At 51.6% G+C, this 15,520-nt stretch overlaps 2 protein-coding genes across 2 annotated transcripts; one reads left to right on the top strand and one right to left on the bottom strand.

The window, feature by feature from the left end:
• Positions 1-324: 324 nt before the first annotated feature.
• COPE (COPI coat complex subunit epsilon) lies at positions 325-6,260 on the bottom strand. The gene is made up of 10 exons (XM_055708029.1): positions 6,101-6,260; positions 5,724-5,786; positions 5,202-5,302; positions 4,841-4,993; positions 4,321-4,374; positions 3,334-3,415; positions 2,129-2,284; positions 1,787-1,855; positions 1,205-1,279; positions 325-665 (listed from the first exon to the last, which is right to left on the bottom strand). The coding sequence occupies exons 1-10, from the start codon at positions 6,224-6,226 to the stop codon at positions 618-620; spliced, it is 927 nt and encodes a 308-aa protein (XP_055564004.1). The 5' UTR covers positions 6,227-6,260; the 3' UTR covers positions 325-617.
• Positions 6,261-6,418: 158 nt separating this feature from the next.
• Positions 6,419-11,686, top strand: DDX49 (DEAD-box helicase 49). Its single transcript, XM_055708001.1, has 13 exons — positions 6,419-6,576; positions 6,667-6,790; positions 6,889-6,974; positions 7,223-7,344; positions 7,434-7,621; positions 7,758-7,898; positions 8,461-8,536; positions 8,641-8,717; positions 9,232-9,329; positions 9,684-9,758; positions 10,353-10,441; positions 10,830-10,901; positions 11,190-11,686. Exons 1-13 carry the CDS (start codon positions 6,462-6,464, stop codon positions 11,379-11,381), a joined length of 1,455 nt encoding a protein of 484 aa, XP_055563976.1. The 5' UTR covers positions 6,419-6,461; the 3' UTR covers positions 11,382-11,686.
• Positions 11,687-15,520: the final 3,834 nt, after the last annotated feature.

Raw genomic sequence — 15,520 nt, 5'->3', positions numbered from 1 at the left:
GGACACGAGCTACTGCACTTTACCAATTTAAGATTAAGGTTGAGCCTATTACAACCGGATTATTTTTATTTTGGGGAAGCTTTCCCTCTCACCAGCAGTAACCCTTACAGCTGCGTGTGCTACTTCCAGAGGATGCTGAAGTTAAAGGAGAAGCCATTGCTCCGGCTGGAAGAAGATCCGTAACTCAGGGTTCATCCATGTACTGAATGCAGATGCTTAAAATTAACCTTCACACCCTTCCCACATCTGTACCCTCGGGACAGCTGAGCGGGCTCAGTTCCACAGTGGGATTACTCCAATTCCAGAAATTAAGGGGCACACAGCTCCAGAAAAGGCTTTATTAGGAATGTTTAAGGTACAGTGTTGTGTATTGATTCGCACTGTATTTTAAACTGAGTTCAGGACCCAGGCGAGCTGGAAGACGGGCTTTTCAGCTCCCAAACTCAAGTAGCCACGTGTTATATACAGGTTTAGCTCTGGCTTGCTGGACTGCCAGACCCTGCCTCAGCCAGACTGACCCCCAGAAGGCATTTTTCCATGTTACCAGGGAAGCTTTGCACATCAACCCCCATTCCCAAGGTACCACAGAGCAGGTCCGCAGCCTCGTTCCCCTCTCCTCACGCGCTGGGGGCATACTGCATGGCTAGCCGGTCAAAGTCATTCTCCTTCAAATCAGGAACAAAAACAAAATGAACAAATCTTGAACTTTACTGGTAATTGAATAAAACCTGCGTTAGCTGAAGAGAACACGACTAGCACAGCTCACAAAGGAAAAAAAGGAATTCTAAGCAGCAAGATTGCCTGTATCAGTTCTCAGTTTTTTGCAAGTTGTTCCATTTTCCCTTTGCTACTACCTTTCTTTCCCCCTCCCTCAGTTCTCCCTTTCAGAAGGACATTTCCTCTATTTACGCATCACGTCTGATGGTAACAAACTTCTGAAGGATTCAGAACCCGTATCTCAGTGCTATCCTTTCAAGATGTTACCAGGTGCTGGTGCATGACCCCTTTGTTTACTACCTGGCTCTCGTTTCCCAACATCTCCCACAAGGGGCAGGAAATTTGCTGGTAAGTGATGTAAGGGAGAAAGAATGCGGACCCGCCCCCTCAGAACTGCAATCATGTAGGGGTAAAGAATCCGCTCCCCCCATCAGACACGGGTATGAAGCATGATAAATTCAAGTGTATATTAGAAAGCAATTAGTACCTTTGCCTGATACTCCTTTATGAATGGGTGATTTTTATGCGCATCCTTCAGCTGTGACAAATAGCGATTCGTAACCTGATGAGATGAGATAGATAACTTTAAATATTGAGATTAATTATTGAGAAGCCAAGAGTTTAAAACACCACACTTCAATGTGTGTGTTTACAGTGAGTAAAGACCTGATTTTCTCAGTGTCCTGAATGGTAGAAGCCCCAGTTAAAACCAGTAAGACTTGTCCATACCCTCCACGTAAAAAATAGACCTTAAATAGCAGGTTCAAGAAATGACTCGGTGAGAACTGAACACAGAACTCAAGAGATTCCTTTTTCCGCCCAGGCCTTCCTCTCAAGTATATATCCTTGTCTTCACCTGTATCTACAGAAATTCTTTATTGAATATTGAAGAAATGAGCTCCCCGCACCCCAGAACTATTCTGTTGTGTTAATGCCAATCCTGATGGGAACACTTAAAACTGCAAAACCCAAGCAAAGCTGCCACCTGCACCAGGAACACACAACCTGTCCTCAGCAGCAGAAGGGGTCAATTGTTGCCGCTTGCTGAGCACAAGGACACAAGCCTCACCTCTGGTGGTTTGCCCAAGTGCTGCGACAGGACAACAAAGTTGATCAGCGTCTCAGGGTGGCCACTGTCCTGAAAACAAGAACAATCACCTGATGTAGCTGACCTACCCCCACCGTGACTGAAGTGTAGCAACCAGGACAGTGCTGCCCACACCCACAGCTCACTCTACTGGAAAAGGCCAACTAGGAGAAAAGGCAGGCGCTAACAGTGACCACCCTCAGCGATACGTATCAAATTACTGGTATTTTCAGGAAGTTTATCAGTGAAAGTCTTTGCTGTTTTACTCTATAACACCCCCCCCCCCAGCCGAGAGCAAATCTGCCTGGCAAAACCAGAAAGCACCTTGTCCAAGGCCTCCTGAAGCACTCCCTCTGCATCGTCCCACTTGCCCATAGCCATGTAGCAGGCTGCCTGTCCGTTAAGTAGGAGGAGGGTGGAGGAGCATTTGTCTGCCATCTCTTGGAAGATGTAATAGGCATCCTGCAACTTCTCGCCACCCTGCAAAGGGAGAAGACAAACACCCACAGTTTCATTATGCGTTGCTAAGAGGCCTGTACATTCTTGCCGTGGTTGCAGGACTAAGCACAAAGTTCATTTCCAGGTTATAAAGCACAGGTATGAAACGTGTAAGAACAAATGCTGACAGCTGTCGGCATTCGTGTGATCTCCTGTACCATGCCAGATCACCGTCAGCCCACAGATGAAAGAAATTAAAAAATATTAAGAACCACTTAAATGATCAAAAGGTTCAAGCTTCCATTCAAAAAGAAACAAACACTTCAAAAGAACCACTTCAGATGCCTGATGTAATAAAGGATTACAAAATGAGATTTTTATAATTAAATGCAGGTATGGACACCTGGCTTTTCAAAAAGTTCCAGGTTCTACATGCAGTGGCTTCCACCAATTAGAGATGGGATCCCTTGTGCAAACTCAGCTCTTAATGAAGATCTAGCCACACACTATTGTACGAGAGATTTCATAAGAAAGCCAAATGAACGCTAAAAAAGAATTCTTAACAGTGTAACAGGTTATTGGCAAGCATAACCCTGAACTTCACTGAATTTTAGGAGACTACTTATTTTCAATCACCTGATTACCTGGACTGCCACACAGTGTATGTTTCTGACTTGCAAACATGCTTGTGAATGTTTGCAAAAGACTGAAAGTCTGGTCTAAGCAGAGAATTACGTTTTTTTCTTGGAGTTTAATTGCAAGCTCTGGATGCCAGTAACACTGCAGCCTTCCATTTTGTATTATAAGGTTTTGTGAATTATTTAAGTGGGGTTTAGCTCTTCCCTGTGTGATCTGAAGGCTAAGGAGCACAGGTGAAAGACTGACAATCCAAAGAATCAAATAGTTTGTGAAGCCAGCTACCAATATTTTCTGTGTTCTTGAAGGAAGGAAAAAAAAACCCCACCCCAAACCCAACAAAAACCATGGATACTTTTCTGAAAGTGTGATGGGAGAAAAGCAATCAAGCAACAAGACACGGAGTGGTGTTTCTCAGATGTTGCCGCCTAGGGATCCCCATTTAAGATACTCACTACGGCCAGGTTCACCCAGGCAGTTGCCAGCTGAGTCAGAGTCGCATCCTCATCTTGCTCCTGCATTTTCTTAAGTTCCTTGCTGCAGAAACAAAAGCGGGAGTCGCACAACAAAGACAAGGCAACTTCTTTAAGAGAGACACAAAAGGTTGTAGTTTCTTCCCTCAGCTCTTTCATCGCTATAGCACAACAGCCACAGCAAGCTGGCAACACGGCCCAAACACCTCCTAATACTTTACTGAAATGATCTGTCAAAGACCTCCCTCGTTTACTTCCCTATGGGAAGTTAAAGAAATTCACATGGCATCTCAGCGTGGCCAGGGTGGGAAGGGGCCTCTGGAGCCCCCCAGCCCAGCACCTGCTCCAGGGCTGGATGTCTCCAGAGGAGACCCCACAGCCTGGCTGAGCCCTGTCCCAGCACTCTGCCACCCTCATGGCAAAGACATTTTTCCTCATATTCAGACGGAACTTCCCATGTTGCAGTTTGTGCCCGTTGCCCCTTGTCCTGTTGCTGGGCACCGCTGGGAAGAGCCTGGCCCTGTCCTCTCGACATCGCCCTTAAGGTGTTTGCATGCATTGATACGATCCCCTCTCAGCCTTCCCTCCTCCAGGATGAGCAGCCCCAGCTCCCTCAGCCCTTCCTCATCAGAGAGATGTTCCAGCCCCTCATCATCTTCATCGCCCTTCGCTGGCCCGTCTCCACCAGTCCCCTGTCTCTCTCGAACTGGGGAGCCCAGCACTGGACACAGTAAATCACATCCTATCAAAGGTCAGATTAAACCTAGAGGTCAGTCTCTTCCTTTAGCTGTACCCAGCTACTGCCACTTGAATGAAAACATTTTGCAGCACACCCACACCTACACACAAGTTGTTCTGTCCACTGCAGGTGTTGAAATGCATCGCCCAGGGAGGCTGGGGGATGAAAATTCCTTTATCAAGACCCACCCCAGAAAAACACCATCAAGAAGCAAAGCGACACAAACCTACCGAGCCAGATCAAGCCTGTCAAGCTTCAGAAGAATCTGTATCATCATGGCCATGCTGCAAGGAACGAGAGCAAAGTGATTTTCACAACTGCAGGCTTTACTGCTCCCTGCGCTTTGCCTGGGAGCCTGCTCCTTAGCAGAGAGAGTGGCCAGTGCCCAGGGACCCACCTCCCTGCTGCAGGGAACCACTAGTGCAGGCCCCAGCAGGGGGAAACTTGCTCCCAGCTCCCAAGCGCTCCCTCGCTGCACTGAGGGACATTAATGCTCACCTCAGCGATTCTGAACGCACGTGAATCGATAAAGCAGGATCTTAGGTTTCACAAGGGAGCAACAGACTTGGCATCGTAGGTCAGGCACCAAATCATTTACTCCAAGGTAGCAAACCTCAAAGTAGTTTCTCAATGGTTTTTAAAGGGTTTTAGACATAAGCCAGACCTCAGGCATTTCTAGGGCACCTCTCCCCAGACGAGAGAGGCTTTGCTAGCACACACCTCCACCATGTCAGGCTGAGTGACACTTACCATTCCAAGCTCTCCCCTTGATGCAGAGTACGCAGAGCCGCGTCAGGATTTTTGTCGTGGAAATAGATGGAAGCAGCCATCAGCAAGAAAGTAGTATTGGCTATATCGACGCTTTTTGCCATTTTCTTGTCCAAATCAGCAACAATTGCATCCCTGTGAAGAGCAAGGGTGAGTATTTGGGAGTGTTTCATTACCACGCAAGACAAAAAGATCCTTCCTCCCCATCAGTTCTGCCTTTTTGAGATTCGCTGCAAACCCACAAAAAACCACAATAAAGACCACAATTCTACAAGAAACTTTCCACATGGAGACATATTTCCTGTAGGCCAGGGCTTGAGTTCGAACTTATTATCAGACTTACCTTTGATTCTCACTTGAAAGATATTCTGCAAACATCTTCACTGCCTGGAGCTCAGGACTAGCATTGGCTTTAATTTCATCCAGGACAACACCATATTTTCTCTGTAAAAGACAGTGAAGAAAACCCTGTGACTTAATTTTTCAGGACACAAGAAATACACGCTTACTTCCTAAAACCACAGTGAGAACAACACCATCAGGAACAGTAGATTTCTACTTTATGTCTCACATTGTACTCTATAAAATGCGACCAGACTGCATAACCCCAAAGAGGCCTATTTACCCATGTGCCATTTTAAAGACAATAAAGCACCTCTCAAAGGGGTCTCACCGGGTCACCCTGACCCTACATACAGTGAGTTGCGATCACAATCGCAGCACGGTCAGGGAACGCATTACGTTCCAGTGCTGAAGGGGGAATTATTACCAAACTGTATAACGCTGTACTCACAGGACTCCCGTTCACGACCCCCTCGACACCAGCCCTGCAGTCAGATTGTGCTGCTGCAGACACAGCACTCACCTGGGCAATGTAGGCGCGGAATAAGAACACATCCCTCTCCACTTCCTTCTCCGGAGTGGACGGCTGAAGGGATGACAGAACATAAGACTCACCCGCAGGGATCCGTACAGCCAGAACCCAACCCCGCAGCAACACCTGAGGCTCCTGCAGGGAAACGATCCCCGCCCCCACCCTCTCAGGGCCCACGGGAGCTTCCCCCCCACTCCCGCGTCCCCCTGCTGGAGCGGGGCGGTGGGGGGCCCCCCAGATAGGCCGGGACGTGGCGGCCAGGATCGAAGGGCACTCGGGGAGCCCCAGGCTCAGGCCTTGAGACGCCGGGGCGGCGAGGCCCAGGGAGAGGCCCGGGGAGAGGCCGCCTACCCCCGAACCGCTCCTACCTTGACCCGCTGCGCCTCATTGATGGCGGCCTGATAGGCCCCGATGTAGAAGCTATTCTTCACGTCGAAGAGCTCGTCGGCATCGCCGCCCTGACCAGCAGAGCCCGCGCCCGCCCCGGACGCCATTTCCCCGCCCCAGACACGTCTCCGGAATCAGCTGAATCGCGGCGGCTGCTGGGAGCCGCCATCTCCATGGCGACCTCCCGCGCCAGCCAATAGACACGCAAGGAGCTAGAGACGTCAGCAGAGCGCCGGAAGCTGCCTGCCGCGCAAGGCAGGCTGGGTGGGGCGGCAGGGGGTAGCCAATGAGGGGGCGGGCGCTCCTGGTGACGTACGGCAGGAAGCGGCGTGCGGCGCGGCCATGGCGGCGTTCCGGGCTCTGGGGCTTGCGCCGTGGCTAGCGGAGCAGGCACGGCAGGTGGGGCTGAGCCGGCCCACACCCGTGCAGGCCGCCTGCATCCCGGCCGTGCTGCAGGGTGAGTGCCCGGGCCCTCCCGCGCCCGCCGCCGCCCGCCGTCGCCCCCCGCGCCCGCTCACGGGCCCCGGCCTCCTCTCTTCCCCCGCAGGTCGCGATTGCCTGGGCTGCGCCAAGACGGGCAGCGGGAAGACGGCGGCCTTCGTGCTGCCCGTGCTGCAGGTGCTCTCTGAGGACCCCTACGGCATCTTCTGCCTGGTGCTGACACCCACCAGGTACCGAGCAGCCCCGGGAGGGCGCTGAGCGGCTGAGCCGGCCCCGGGAGGCCCCGCCGCCGCCGTCTGCCCTGCTGCAGTTGTCTCCTCCCCGGCAGGGAACTGGCATACCAGATCGCCGAGCAGTTCCGCGTCCTGGGGAAGCCCCTCGGCCTGAAGGACTGCGTGGTGGTGGGCGGCCTGGGTGAGTGCTGCTGCACAGGGCTCGGAGCCTCCGGCCTCCCACTCCAGCCCTGGTATGGCAGGGCTGGGACAGAGCAGGGCACCCGGGGAGGTTCTCTTTCCACACGGTTTGTTTTCTTCACACTGAGGAGCTGTTCCCCAGTGCCCGAGGCAGCGGAGGCTGGTGGGAGTAAGAGAGCAATGCTTTACAGACTAAATGATTTTAAGGTCAGTGTCGAATATTCCTCGGCTCTGTGGTCCTCGTTGCAGACATGGTGGCGCAGGCGCTGGAGCTCTCTCGTAAACCCCACGTTGTCATCGCTACACCTGGCAGGCTGGCGGATCACCTCCGCAGCTCCAACACTTTCAGTCTTAAAAAGCTAAAGTTCTTGGTAAGACAGTTTTATTTTTTAAAATTTTAATACTTTTAAGATTTTTAGGTATGCATGCAGATGAGCTCAGTATTTTTGACTGTGCCTAGGTTTTGGATGAAGCTGACCGGCTGTTGGAGCAGGGCTGTGCTGACTTCACGGCAGACTTGGAGGTGATTCTGGAGGCCGTTCCAGCGCGCAGACAAACGTTGCTGTTCAGCGCCACGCTGACTGATACGCTGAACGAGCTGAAGAGCCTGGCTGCGAACAGACCATTCTTCTGGGAGGCTGTGTCCGAGTAAGTCTCCACCCACTCTACTGAGCGGATGAAGAATCCCGTTTCCACTTCGTTACCTTGTCTCCTTACTGCCTTTCATCTCCCTTATGTTCTATCTTCAACCACCAACTGGTGCTTCACCTTCCCCTCCCGACAGGGTGCGGACGGTGGATGAGTTGGACCAGCGCTACTTGCTTGTACCTGAAGCGGTCAAGGACGCGTACCTAGTCCATTTAATCCAGACTTTCCAGGATGAGCATGAAGACTGGTCTATTATTATCTTTACTAAAACCTGCAAGTGAGTGACATTGTTCCTCCCGATTGCTCCTAACGTACACGTGTCTTTATGTTTCTAGTTCAGATCCGATTTGGACTGAATGGGATGTTAGTCTAGGATGGTATTTGCTTCCTTAGTCTGTTCTGAAGTTTGGTAGAGAAACACCTTTTCCTTGGAGCGGTCTGGGGATGAAGGGCCTCCTAAAAATCTAGCACGCTAGAAGGTTGAGGTGCTTGACCTCCCTGCATCTTCCTTTCCTCCTGCTGATAGATATTGGAAAAGCGAGGGGGGAAATGGCGCTGTTGAGGAGACAGCGCTGTGCTGCTCCCTCCCTTCGGTGGTTCAGGTGACCGGGATTGAGCCCTGGAGCTGGTGACATTCCCCCGAGTGCAAGTGGGAATCCAGTCGCTTTCTCTGGGGTGAGCGGGTGTCCTGTTCCCTACTCCTGTCAGAGCATTCTAGAACTAACTGCATTGTGGGAATTGTAGTGTGAGGGCTTCCCGAGAAACCCCAGCTCTGTCCTCACCCATCAGCTTTACATTTCCCTGTTAGTTTCTGGTAATTTACTTTTTTTCCCTTCAAGGGACTGCCAGGTCTTGAACATGATGCTCAGGAGATACAGCTTTCCTTCTGTAGCTTTGCATTCCATGATGAAACAGGTGAGTGATGGGCAGATCTGGGAGATGGATGCTTCCAGCTGCATCCCTGAGCCAGGCATCTGTCCACATCGCCACATCCCTCATACAGCCTTTTCTCTTTACAGCGGCAACGATTTGCAGCTTTAGCAAAGTTCAAGTCCAGCATCTTCAAGATTCTCATTGCCACTGACGTTGCTGCCAGGTAAGGGAAAAATGTGGTTTTTGTTGCCACACCTCTTAAGCCTGCTTTCTAAACACCAGAACCACTGTGGAGATTAGGGTGGGATTTAGGGATAGGATTAGGATTTAGCAGGAGGGTGAGCTTTAAATTCCCCCTGCTTGAGTAGGACAGGGTTGTTCAGTCCTGTTGTAGACCATCCCTGAGCTGTGCTTCGGAGCCTGTTTGTGTGGGGGGTAGCTCTGATCCCGGCTTGTTTTGCTGCAGCAGGGAAGGGGGCTGTTCTAGCAGAATCATTTCTCTGTGGCTTAATGTGTTTCCCGGATCTAGGGGGGACCTGCAGGGGGAAAGGCAGCGTTGTGTTTTTTGGCTGTTGGGGAGTTGCACGAGGAGGGAGTTTGTCCTAGAACCAGCCTGAGCCAGTAAGGATGATATTTGTTAACATACGGGGCTCTCGGAGAAAGTAGAGGACAAGAATTTAAACTGCCTCTATTAAATCAGCCTTTCTCAGCTGCTGTTCCTTTTCCCTGCATTCCAGAGGTTTGGACATTCCTGCAGTACAAGTCGTCATCAATCACAACACTCCTGGCCTGCCGAAAATCTACATTCACCGGGTTGGCCGGACAGCCCGTGCAGGTGAGCAGGGGAATCCGATTTTTTTGGCTGGCTAAAACTGGGATCCCAGTGTTGGGGCTGAGCCCTGAGTGGGTGCGAGGCAGCTGCAGCGCAGCCTTCCCAGTCAGTACCAGATATACTGGGATCTCTGGCTCAGCATCCCACCTTCAGATTGGGCCGATGGCTCACGCTGACTTGTGTCTGATCTGCGCCAATGGTTACCTGAATTTTCAGAGCAATTAAAGACCCCTCTGAGCACCCTGACCCTATACTGTGCTAGGCTGACTCATGGGGACGGATGGAATTTGGTGTGGGTTAGGCTTCCTCTCGCTCTGCTTGTCAAGATTCATGTATCGCTGTTTTTTCATCATCCAGGTCGCAAAGGAATAGCTATTACACTGGTGACACAGTATGACATCCACCTCGTCCATGCTATTGAGGAAGAAATCAGTAAGTGCCACTAAAATGGGGGATCGTAGATGCTCCTTGGTGCTTGTGCTACTGGCGGCACTGATTTCATCAGTGCAGAATGTTAGGCTCGAGATCATCGGCGTAAAGGTTTCTCTTCCCTGCGTGGCTAAGGCTTGGAGCAGAGCAGGAGCACTTGAACCTCCATCAGCTTTGATTTTGCTCCTGAGTGTGCCAGGCATCAACATCTTTCTCCTCCTGCTATTTCAAGTGGAGGAGAAACCGCCTGATGAGCTTTCTCTAACCTTTTATAAAAGCGGCCAGCTTCTTCCTTACTGCCTTTGGTATTGCCTGTGCGGATGGGGACAAAAATAACAGGTTGCCTTGCATAGGTTCAGGCTTCCTATTTTTTTAGGAAGTAGACCTAATAAATGCAACCTCTTGTGGTATGGGCAGTTGTAGACACCGGGGAGGATTTAATCCTTTGTTGTAGGCTGAAGAAATCGGAGCGATCATAGCATATGACAACAATTCCACTGATAATCATTGGAAAGATATTAGGTTTTTTACTAGTTGAGAACCCACCCCTTGATTTTGTAAGCAACCATGGTCTGCAAATGTCTCACCCTGATTTAGAACTGAAGCTGCAGGAGTACTCTGTGGAGGAGCAGTTTGTGCTTGACATCCTCACCCAAGTGAACGTCACCAGGAGGGAATGTGAAATCGTAAGTGTGCAAGTGTGAAGCGCCTTTGCTGAGAGCACTGGAGATCCTGCGCAGCTGCATGTAAGCAGGAGATTTGTCGCAGTCTAACATGCGGCTCTGGACGTGCAGATTTGCTCTTGAGCATATAAGTAAGAATTTGTGTTCCTCTTTCTGCTGGAAGCGCTTGGATATGTGTGTATGGAGAGTTGGTTTAGTTACTTTCCCTAAGTTTGCTCTATTATTGCACGTTTTCACAGCATTTTTATGCTGCTGCGTGTTGAGGTGGGTACTTTTGGGGGAAGGCCTGCAAGCTACCGAAAATGTGTGTGCTGGGAGGTTCCTCCAACCCTCCAGAGCTGTCTTTTCTATGTGTCACACACAGTGCTCTGCTGTATTTTTCCTTTGACAGGAACTGGAAGGAATGGATTTTGATGAGAGGAAAGAAATAAATAAGCGGAAACAAATGATCCTTGAAGGAAAGGTGAGAGCTGCTGCTATATGAACTATTTTGATTAGTAGCTGGTGTAATGCTGTCAGCGTGGAAGAAGAAGGGCAGTTTCTCCCTCACTGCTGTGGTGTGTCTGCTCACTCCCCTTCAGGGTGGTGAAATTTTATCTGAAAGGGTGACTAAAAGGTATTAAAAAGTGCATTGGAGCAGCCTCTGACTTTTCTAGCCTGTGACTGGGTAGGAAGGCAAAGGGGCTTGGAAGGGCAAAGGGGGTGGCACTGTCCCTGGGCATGTCGCGTGTCCTGACATTTGCCGTTGCAGGATCCAGATCTGGAAGCAAAAAGGAAGGCAGAGCTAGCAAAGATCAAGAAGAAAAACAAGCAATGCCGCGAGAAGCTCCAGCAGACACTGCAGAGGAAAAAGCAGCTGCAGCTGAAGAAGAAACTGCAGAAGAGGATGGAGCGGCGGAACAACCGGCGTGCTAAGGAAGAGAAAGAACAGCCCTTGGACTGACTTGCTTGGCTCAGACAGCCCTGACGTTGCTGCCACTTTGGGAATACCGGGATCTAATGTGTGTTAATCTGGACGCTTCTGGGGAAGGTGGGTGAGGGGAGAAGGGACACTTTGATAAACTGCCTCTGTTATTTTTTTCTTCCTTCACAACCCTGCTGGCTTGAGCCATTCCTGGCAGCTGGATCAGACTCCTGGAAGAACACCTTTCAAGAGCATGTTTCCTTCCTCCAGCAAAGGAGAGTCCAGACCTGGATTCTTGGTGACGTGAAGGGAAATAAAGATCCTTTCTCTCTCTTCCTCCTTCATTCAGTCATTGCTCTTTCTCTTTCGAGGGCTGGTGCTCGCCATCACACTTGTTTATATCAACAGATTCTCCCCTGAGCCAGGGTCTAAAAATACTGTTGACAAAATGAGCTCAGCCCCTATCGGTGCCACAGCCCAGACATCTCTGAGAGGAAACATTCCTGGAACGCTTTGGGGGGGTTGTATTGTGTGGCTGGTCCTGGGGTTTTCTTGGGCTAATTCTGCTTTCTACATTTACGTGAGACGTGAGCCGTCTGCCTTGGCTCAGACTCCAGCCCTGGGCTGCTGTCCCTACGGATAGCGGAGTCACGGTTTGGAGACCGGGGCTGCTGGGGACTCTTTTCTGAGATGATCAGTTGGTTCAAGGCCGGTTGCTGGCACAGAAGAGCCCCAGGAGGAGGATTGCCTTGTTTCTTGTGCCATCCAAGAGTAACCAGCGCAGTTTGTATTTGGGTCTGCTCTGCTCTGTAGGCTGCTGGGCCTCCCTATGTAGATTTGCACCACGCGTGCGTGGAACAGGAGCTTGGTTAGGCTGGAGGGGGTTGAGCTCTCCCAAGAAACAGTTGTGGTTCCCTGTGGAGACAGGATTTAATATCCCAGAGCAGCTCCGGGCAGAGTTTGGCCAGCTCTGTTCTGTGTCAGGTTTGATCCTCAAGTGCCTTCTTCAATGTTCAGAGCTTTCTATGACTTGAGACTGACAATCTGTTATGTCTGTTCTCTGGCTTACGAAAATAGTTTCTGTGGTCAGTGCCCAAATAAATTATTTATTGCAACAAGTGACTGGATGTTTGACTTCCTCCAACACCCAGGGGAGTTTGGGATCTTGGGGGCAGGGAGCAGTGTTTGTGTGGGCAAACAGCTTGGGGATAAAATCTGTTTTATTTCAAGAGATGAGTAAGGATTGAGCTGCTTGTGGGTGTTGCCGTCCCTCAGTCCCTGCACGCAGCCTGAGCCCAGCTCCTTTCCTGAGGCCACACATCCCTGCGGTGTGTTTGCCTGACTCGGGTGAGGTCTCGTGGAGGAAAGCTGATGTTCCCCACAGGGGAAACTCCTGCAGCCACGGGCAGCAGGGCCTCTGGGTGCCTCCTGGCCAGGCAGCGCTGGCTCAACCTAGGGAGATGCAGGTCCACCTGGCCACGGGGTTTTGGAGATGCCTGAATGTGTTCCTCACTTCGTCCTCGTGGGTGAAAAAACACTCCACAGCCTGCCTGGCAGCACAGCTCGCTGTCGCTGGTGGCAGCTGCTGCAGCAGCAGCGAATGGGTTTGTATCAGGCTGATGCTTTCTGAATACCAAACGCTTCTACAGCTTTGTGCATGCTAATTTGTGGAGCGAGCCTGTTAGCTGTAAATTAAAAAGACACCCTGTCTTGGACAGGCTGCTCCTGCCCTCCTGGGGGGGCTGATCCTGCCTTTGAGTGTGGGTTGTTCCCCTCCCTCTCGCAGACACTCCTTAACCTGCTGTCTGAAGCCTCTTTGCTTCAGCCTGGTGGGGGTTTTTCTCTGTGCGACTTCTGCATGTGACGTGTGGGGTTTGATCAAGGCTCTTGTCTCGAAGCTTTATTCAAAATTCCTTTTAATACACCCTTTGTCTTTCTTTGAGCAGCCTTCTGTGTGAGGGTAAGACACGTGCCGGAAATAAGCACTTTCTGTAGCGCTGATTAGATGTTCTCGCTTCAGATCATCAGTTTTGGGGAGTGGCCGAGTAAAAAAAGAGGTTGCTGTGCTAGCTGGGATGTAGAAAAATGCCTTAAATTCCCAGATTAGGAATCTACATCTTGCCCAGGGTTAAAGGACATGGAGTGATGTTTCAGATTTGCTGTCAGTACTGCCCCCAAGCAGGCTATTCCAGTCTGGGGTTTATAAGCACTGTCATAAACCTTTGGGATCCGCCAGAAATACAAGGACTCCCTTCCCGTCACAGCCTAGACTGTGTTTTGGGTGGAAAAGCTGTTGCTGCTGCCCGTGGCCCTGCCTGCCAGCCCCCCAGCGGTGCTCGCAGCTTCCCTGCCCGGGGTGTGCAAGAATGGCCCAGCGCACGGCTGCCCTGCTGTGCCCTGCCGCACCCATCACCCATCGCTGTGCGCCCATCGCTGCGCACCCTGTGCCTTCCGCAGGCACTGCTCTCCCTGCTCCTTCAGCCCCAGCTCCGATGTATGTGGGGGGGGGGGGTCTCCCTGGCTGGGTTGCCATGGAAACTCTTCCCAGTTCAGCATCTTGGATGGCTGCCTCTTCTCTCACCTGGACAGTGTGTGGCTGCTGAGCACCATGCTGGCACGAGGCACAGCCGGGGGGGGTGTGGGGGGACAGTCCTGTGCCCCTGCCAGCCCTCCTCATCCTCCTGCCTCCTCTGGGTGTGGAACCATCTCCAGGCCCTGTGGCTCCGAGAGGCTCCTCCATCTCCCACCTGGCGGGGCAGTGGGTCTGGCCTTGGCACCGCTGGCTCTGCGGGCACGTGCCAGGACCCCAGGACTGGCTGCCTTCACTGAGCTTCAGGAAATACCTGGAGCATTTCCCCCATCTCTGCCCCCCTTACAGAGGAACACACACCTCTGGCGCGCGCTTCCCAGAAGTTTTGCAGGGAGAAGGGAGAGGTGAGGATCCTCCTACGTGAGACACGCAGAATTGGATAAATCCTCTGTGCTGGCGCTTCTGCTGAACAAGGAGATGTGGAACGCAGGGGTTGGTCACCTTTGGAGCTGCCTCCCCCTGTGTGTGGGGGTGCTGTATCAGGCAGGAAAGCTCTGGATCTCTCCAGGGAAGAAAAGGCAGCTGCAAGGAAACAGTCTGGGGTAATCTTGGGGCCAGGCTTTGGATTTCTCTCCACTGAGGCAGCAGTGCTGCACTGGGGCTCGTGTTCCAGCTTTGCTGCAGCTGCAGGTGCAACCAGTGCCAGCTCTCCCCTCACAGGGGCTGTACTTGGGGCACCCCCCACCCCATCTCTGTGCCCACTGAAAGCAGCTGTGTAGCCACGTAGGTTCTCCATGCTGTCCAAAATCCCACCAGTCCAGCCCTCACTCCGTCAGCTGCTGCTTTACCTTTGGATGCTCTTTGTAAACAAAACCTCAGCTGTTTGGAAAGCCTTAAGAAAAGCTGCTTAACAAGCTTTTCTGCCACTTTTTTTCTTTTTCTTTTTTTTTTTTTTTTTTTCCCCTTTTTCCCCCCTCCAGGCCCTTCTCCTGGGGCAGCCCCAGGGACCTGTCAGCATAGCCGGCAGATGGCAGCTGGTGTGCTCCGGACAGCCTCGCTGCTGGCTCTGGTCCTTGCTCAGAGGGAAATGGAGCACAGGGCTCCCTGTCTGGGCCGCTGGGTGCTCAGGATTTGGTCTGAGAAAGCCAGGAGACAGCGTGGGGACAGGCAGGTGTCCCCAAGCCTTGCCCATTGGGTCAGGCTCCAACTGGGTCAGCACGTCAAGCCTCAGCCTTTTCCCTTCCCTTGCAGAGCAGGTTGATCCTTCCAGCCTTTTCCCTTTCCTTGCAGAGCAGGATGATCCTGAACCCTGCAATGCTCCATTGTAGTTACGGCTGCTCTCCGTTCTGGGTCTCTCCTCCCAGACCCTTGCAGTTCCTTTGTTGAACCTTCACCTTCCCTGCTGCACCTTAAAGCTTTTCCCTGCCAGTTTTCGGTGATTAAACTCCTTGCCCATGGCACACCCTCCATCAGGAGGTGCTGCCCAGACATGTGTCTTCACTCCGCGTATGACACGCTTGACACCGTAACTCCCCTAGTTCCTCCCTGCCAGCATCAGAACTCCAAAAATGGGACAGAGAGAAGGAATACCTGGGTATTTTTTTTCCTCCCCTTCTGTGCTAAGAAAACCTCCCTGCTGGCTCTGTTT

The sequence above is a fragment of the Falco cherrug genome, chromosome 4 (assembly GCF_023634085.1).
Source record: "Falco cherrug isolate bFalChe1 chromosome 4, bFalChe1.pri, whole genome shotgun sequence".
In the NCBI taxonomy this organism is placed as follows: domain Eukaryota; kingdom Metazoa; phylum Chordata; class Aves; order Falconiformes; family Falconidae; genus Falco; species Falco cherrug.
The sequence above is the reverse complement of the archived record's forward strand: the minus strand, read 5'-3'. Positions and strand labels throughout refer to the sequence as shown.

Bases quoted from the DNA above. Each gene is read 5' to 3' on its own strand.
- COPE (XM_055708029.1), bottom strand. From the start codon at position 6,226: ATGGCGTCCGGGGCGGGCGCGGGCTCTGCTGGTCAGGGCGGCGATGCC. The intron at 5,303-5,723 runs GTGAGTGCTGTG...TGTCTTTTACAG, and splicing joins TCCGCGCCTACATTGCCCAG to AGAAAATATGGTGTTGTCCT. The intron at 3,416-4,320 runs GTAGGTTTGTGT...TTGTTTCTGCAG, and splicing joins GACAGGCTTGATCTGGCTCG to CAAGGAACTTAAGAAAATGC.
- DDX49 (XM_055708001.1), top strand. From the start codon at position 6,462: ATGGCGGCGTTCCGGGCTCTGGGGCTTGCGCCGTGGCTAGCGGAGCAG. The intron at 7,345-7,433 runs GTAAGACAGTTT...GACTGTGCCTAG, and splicing joins TTAAAAAGCTAAAGTTCTTG to GTTTTGGATGAAGCTGACCG. The intron at 10,442-10,829 runs GTAAGTGTGCAA...TTCCTTTGACAG, and splicing joins CCAGGAGGGAATGTGAAATC to GAACTGGAAGGAATGGATTT.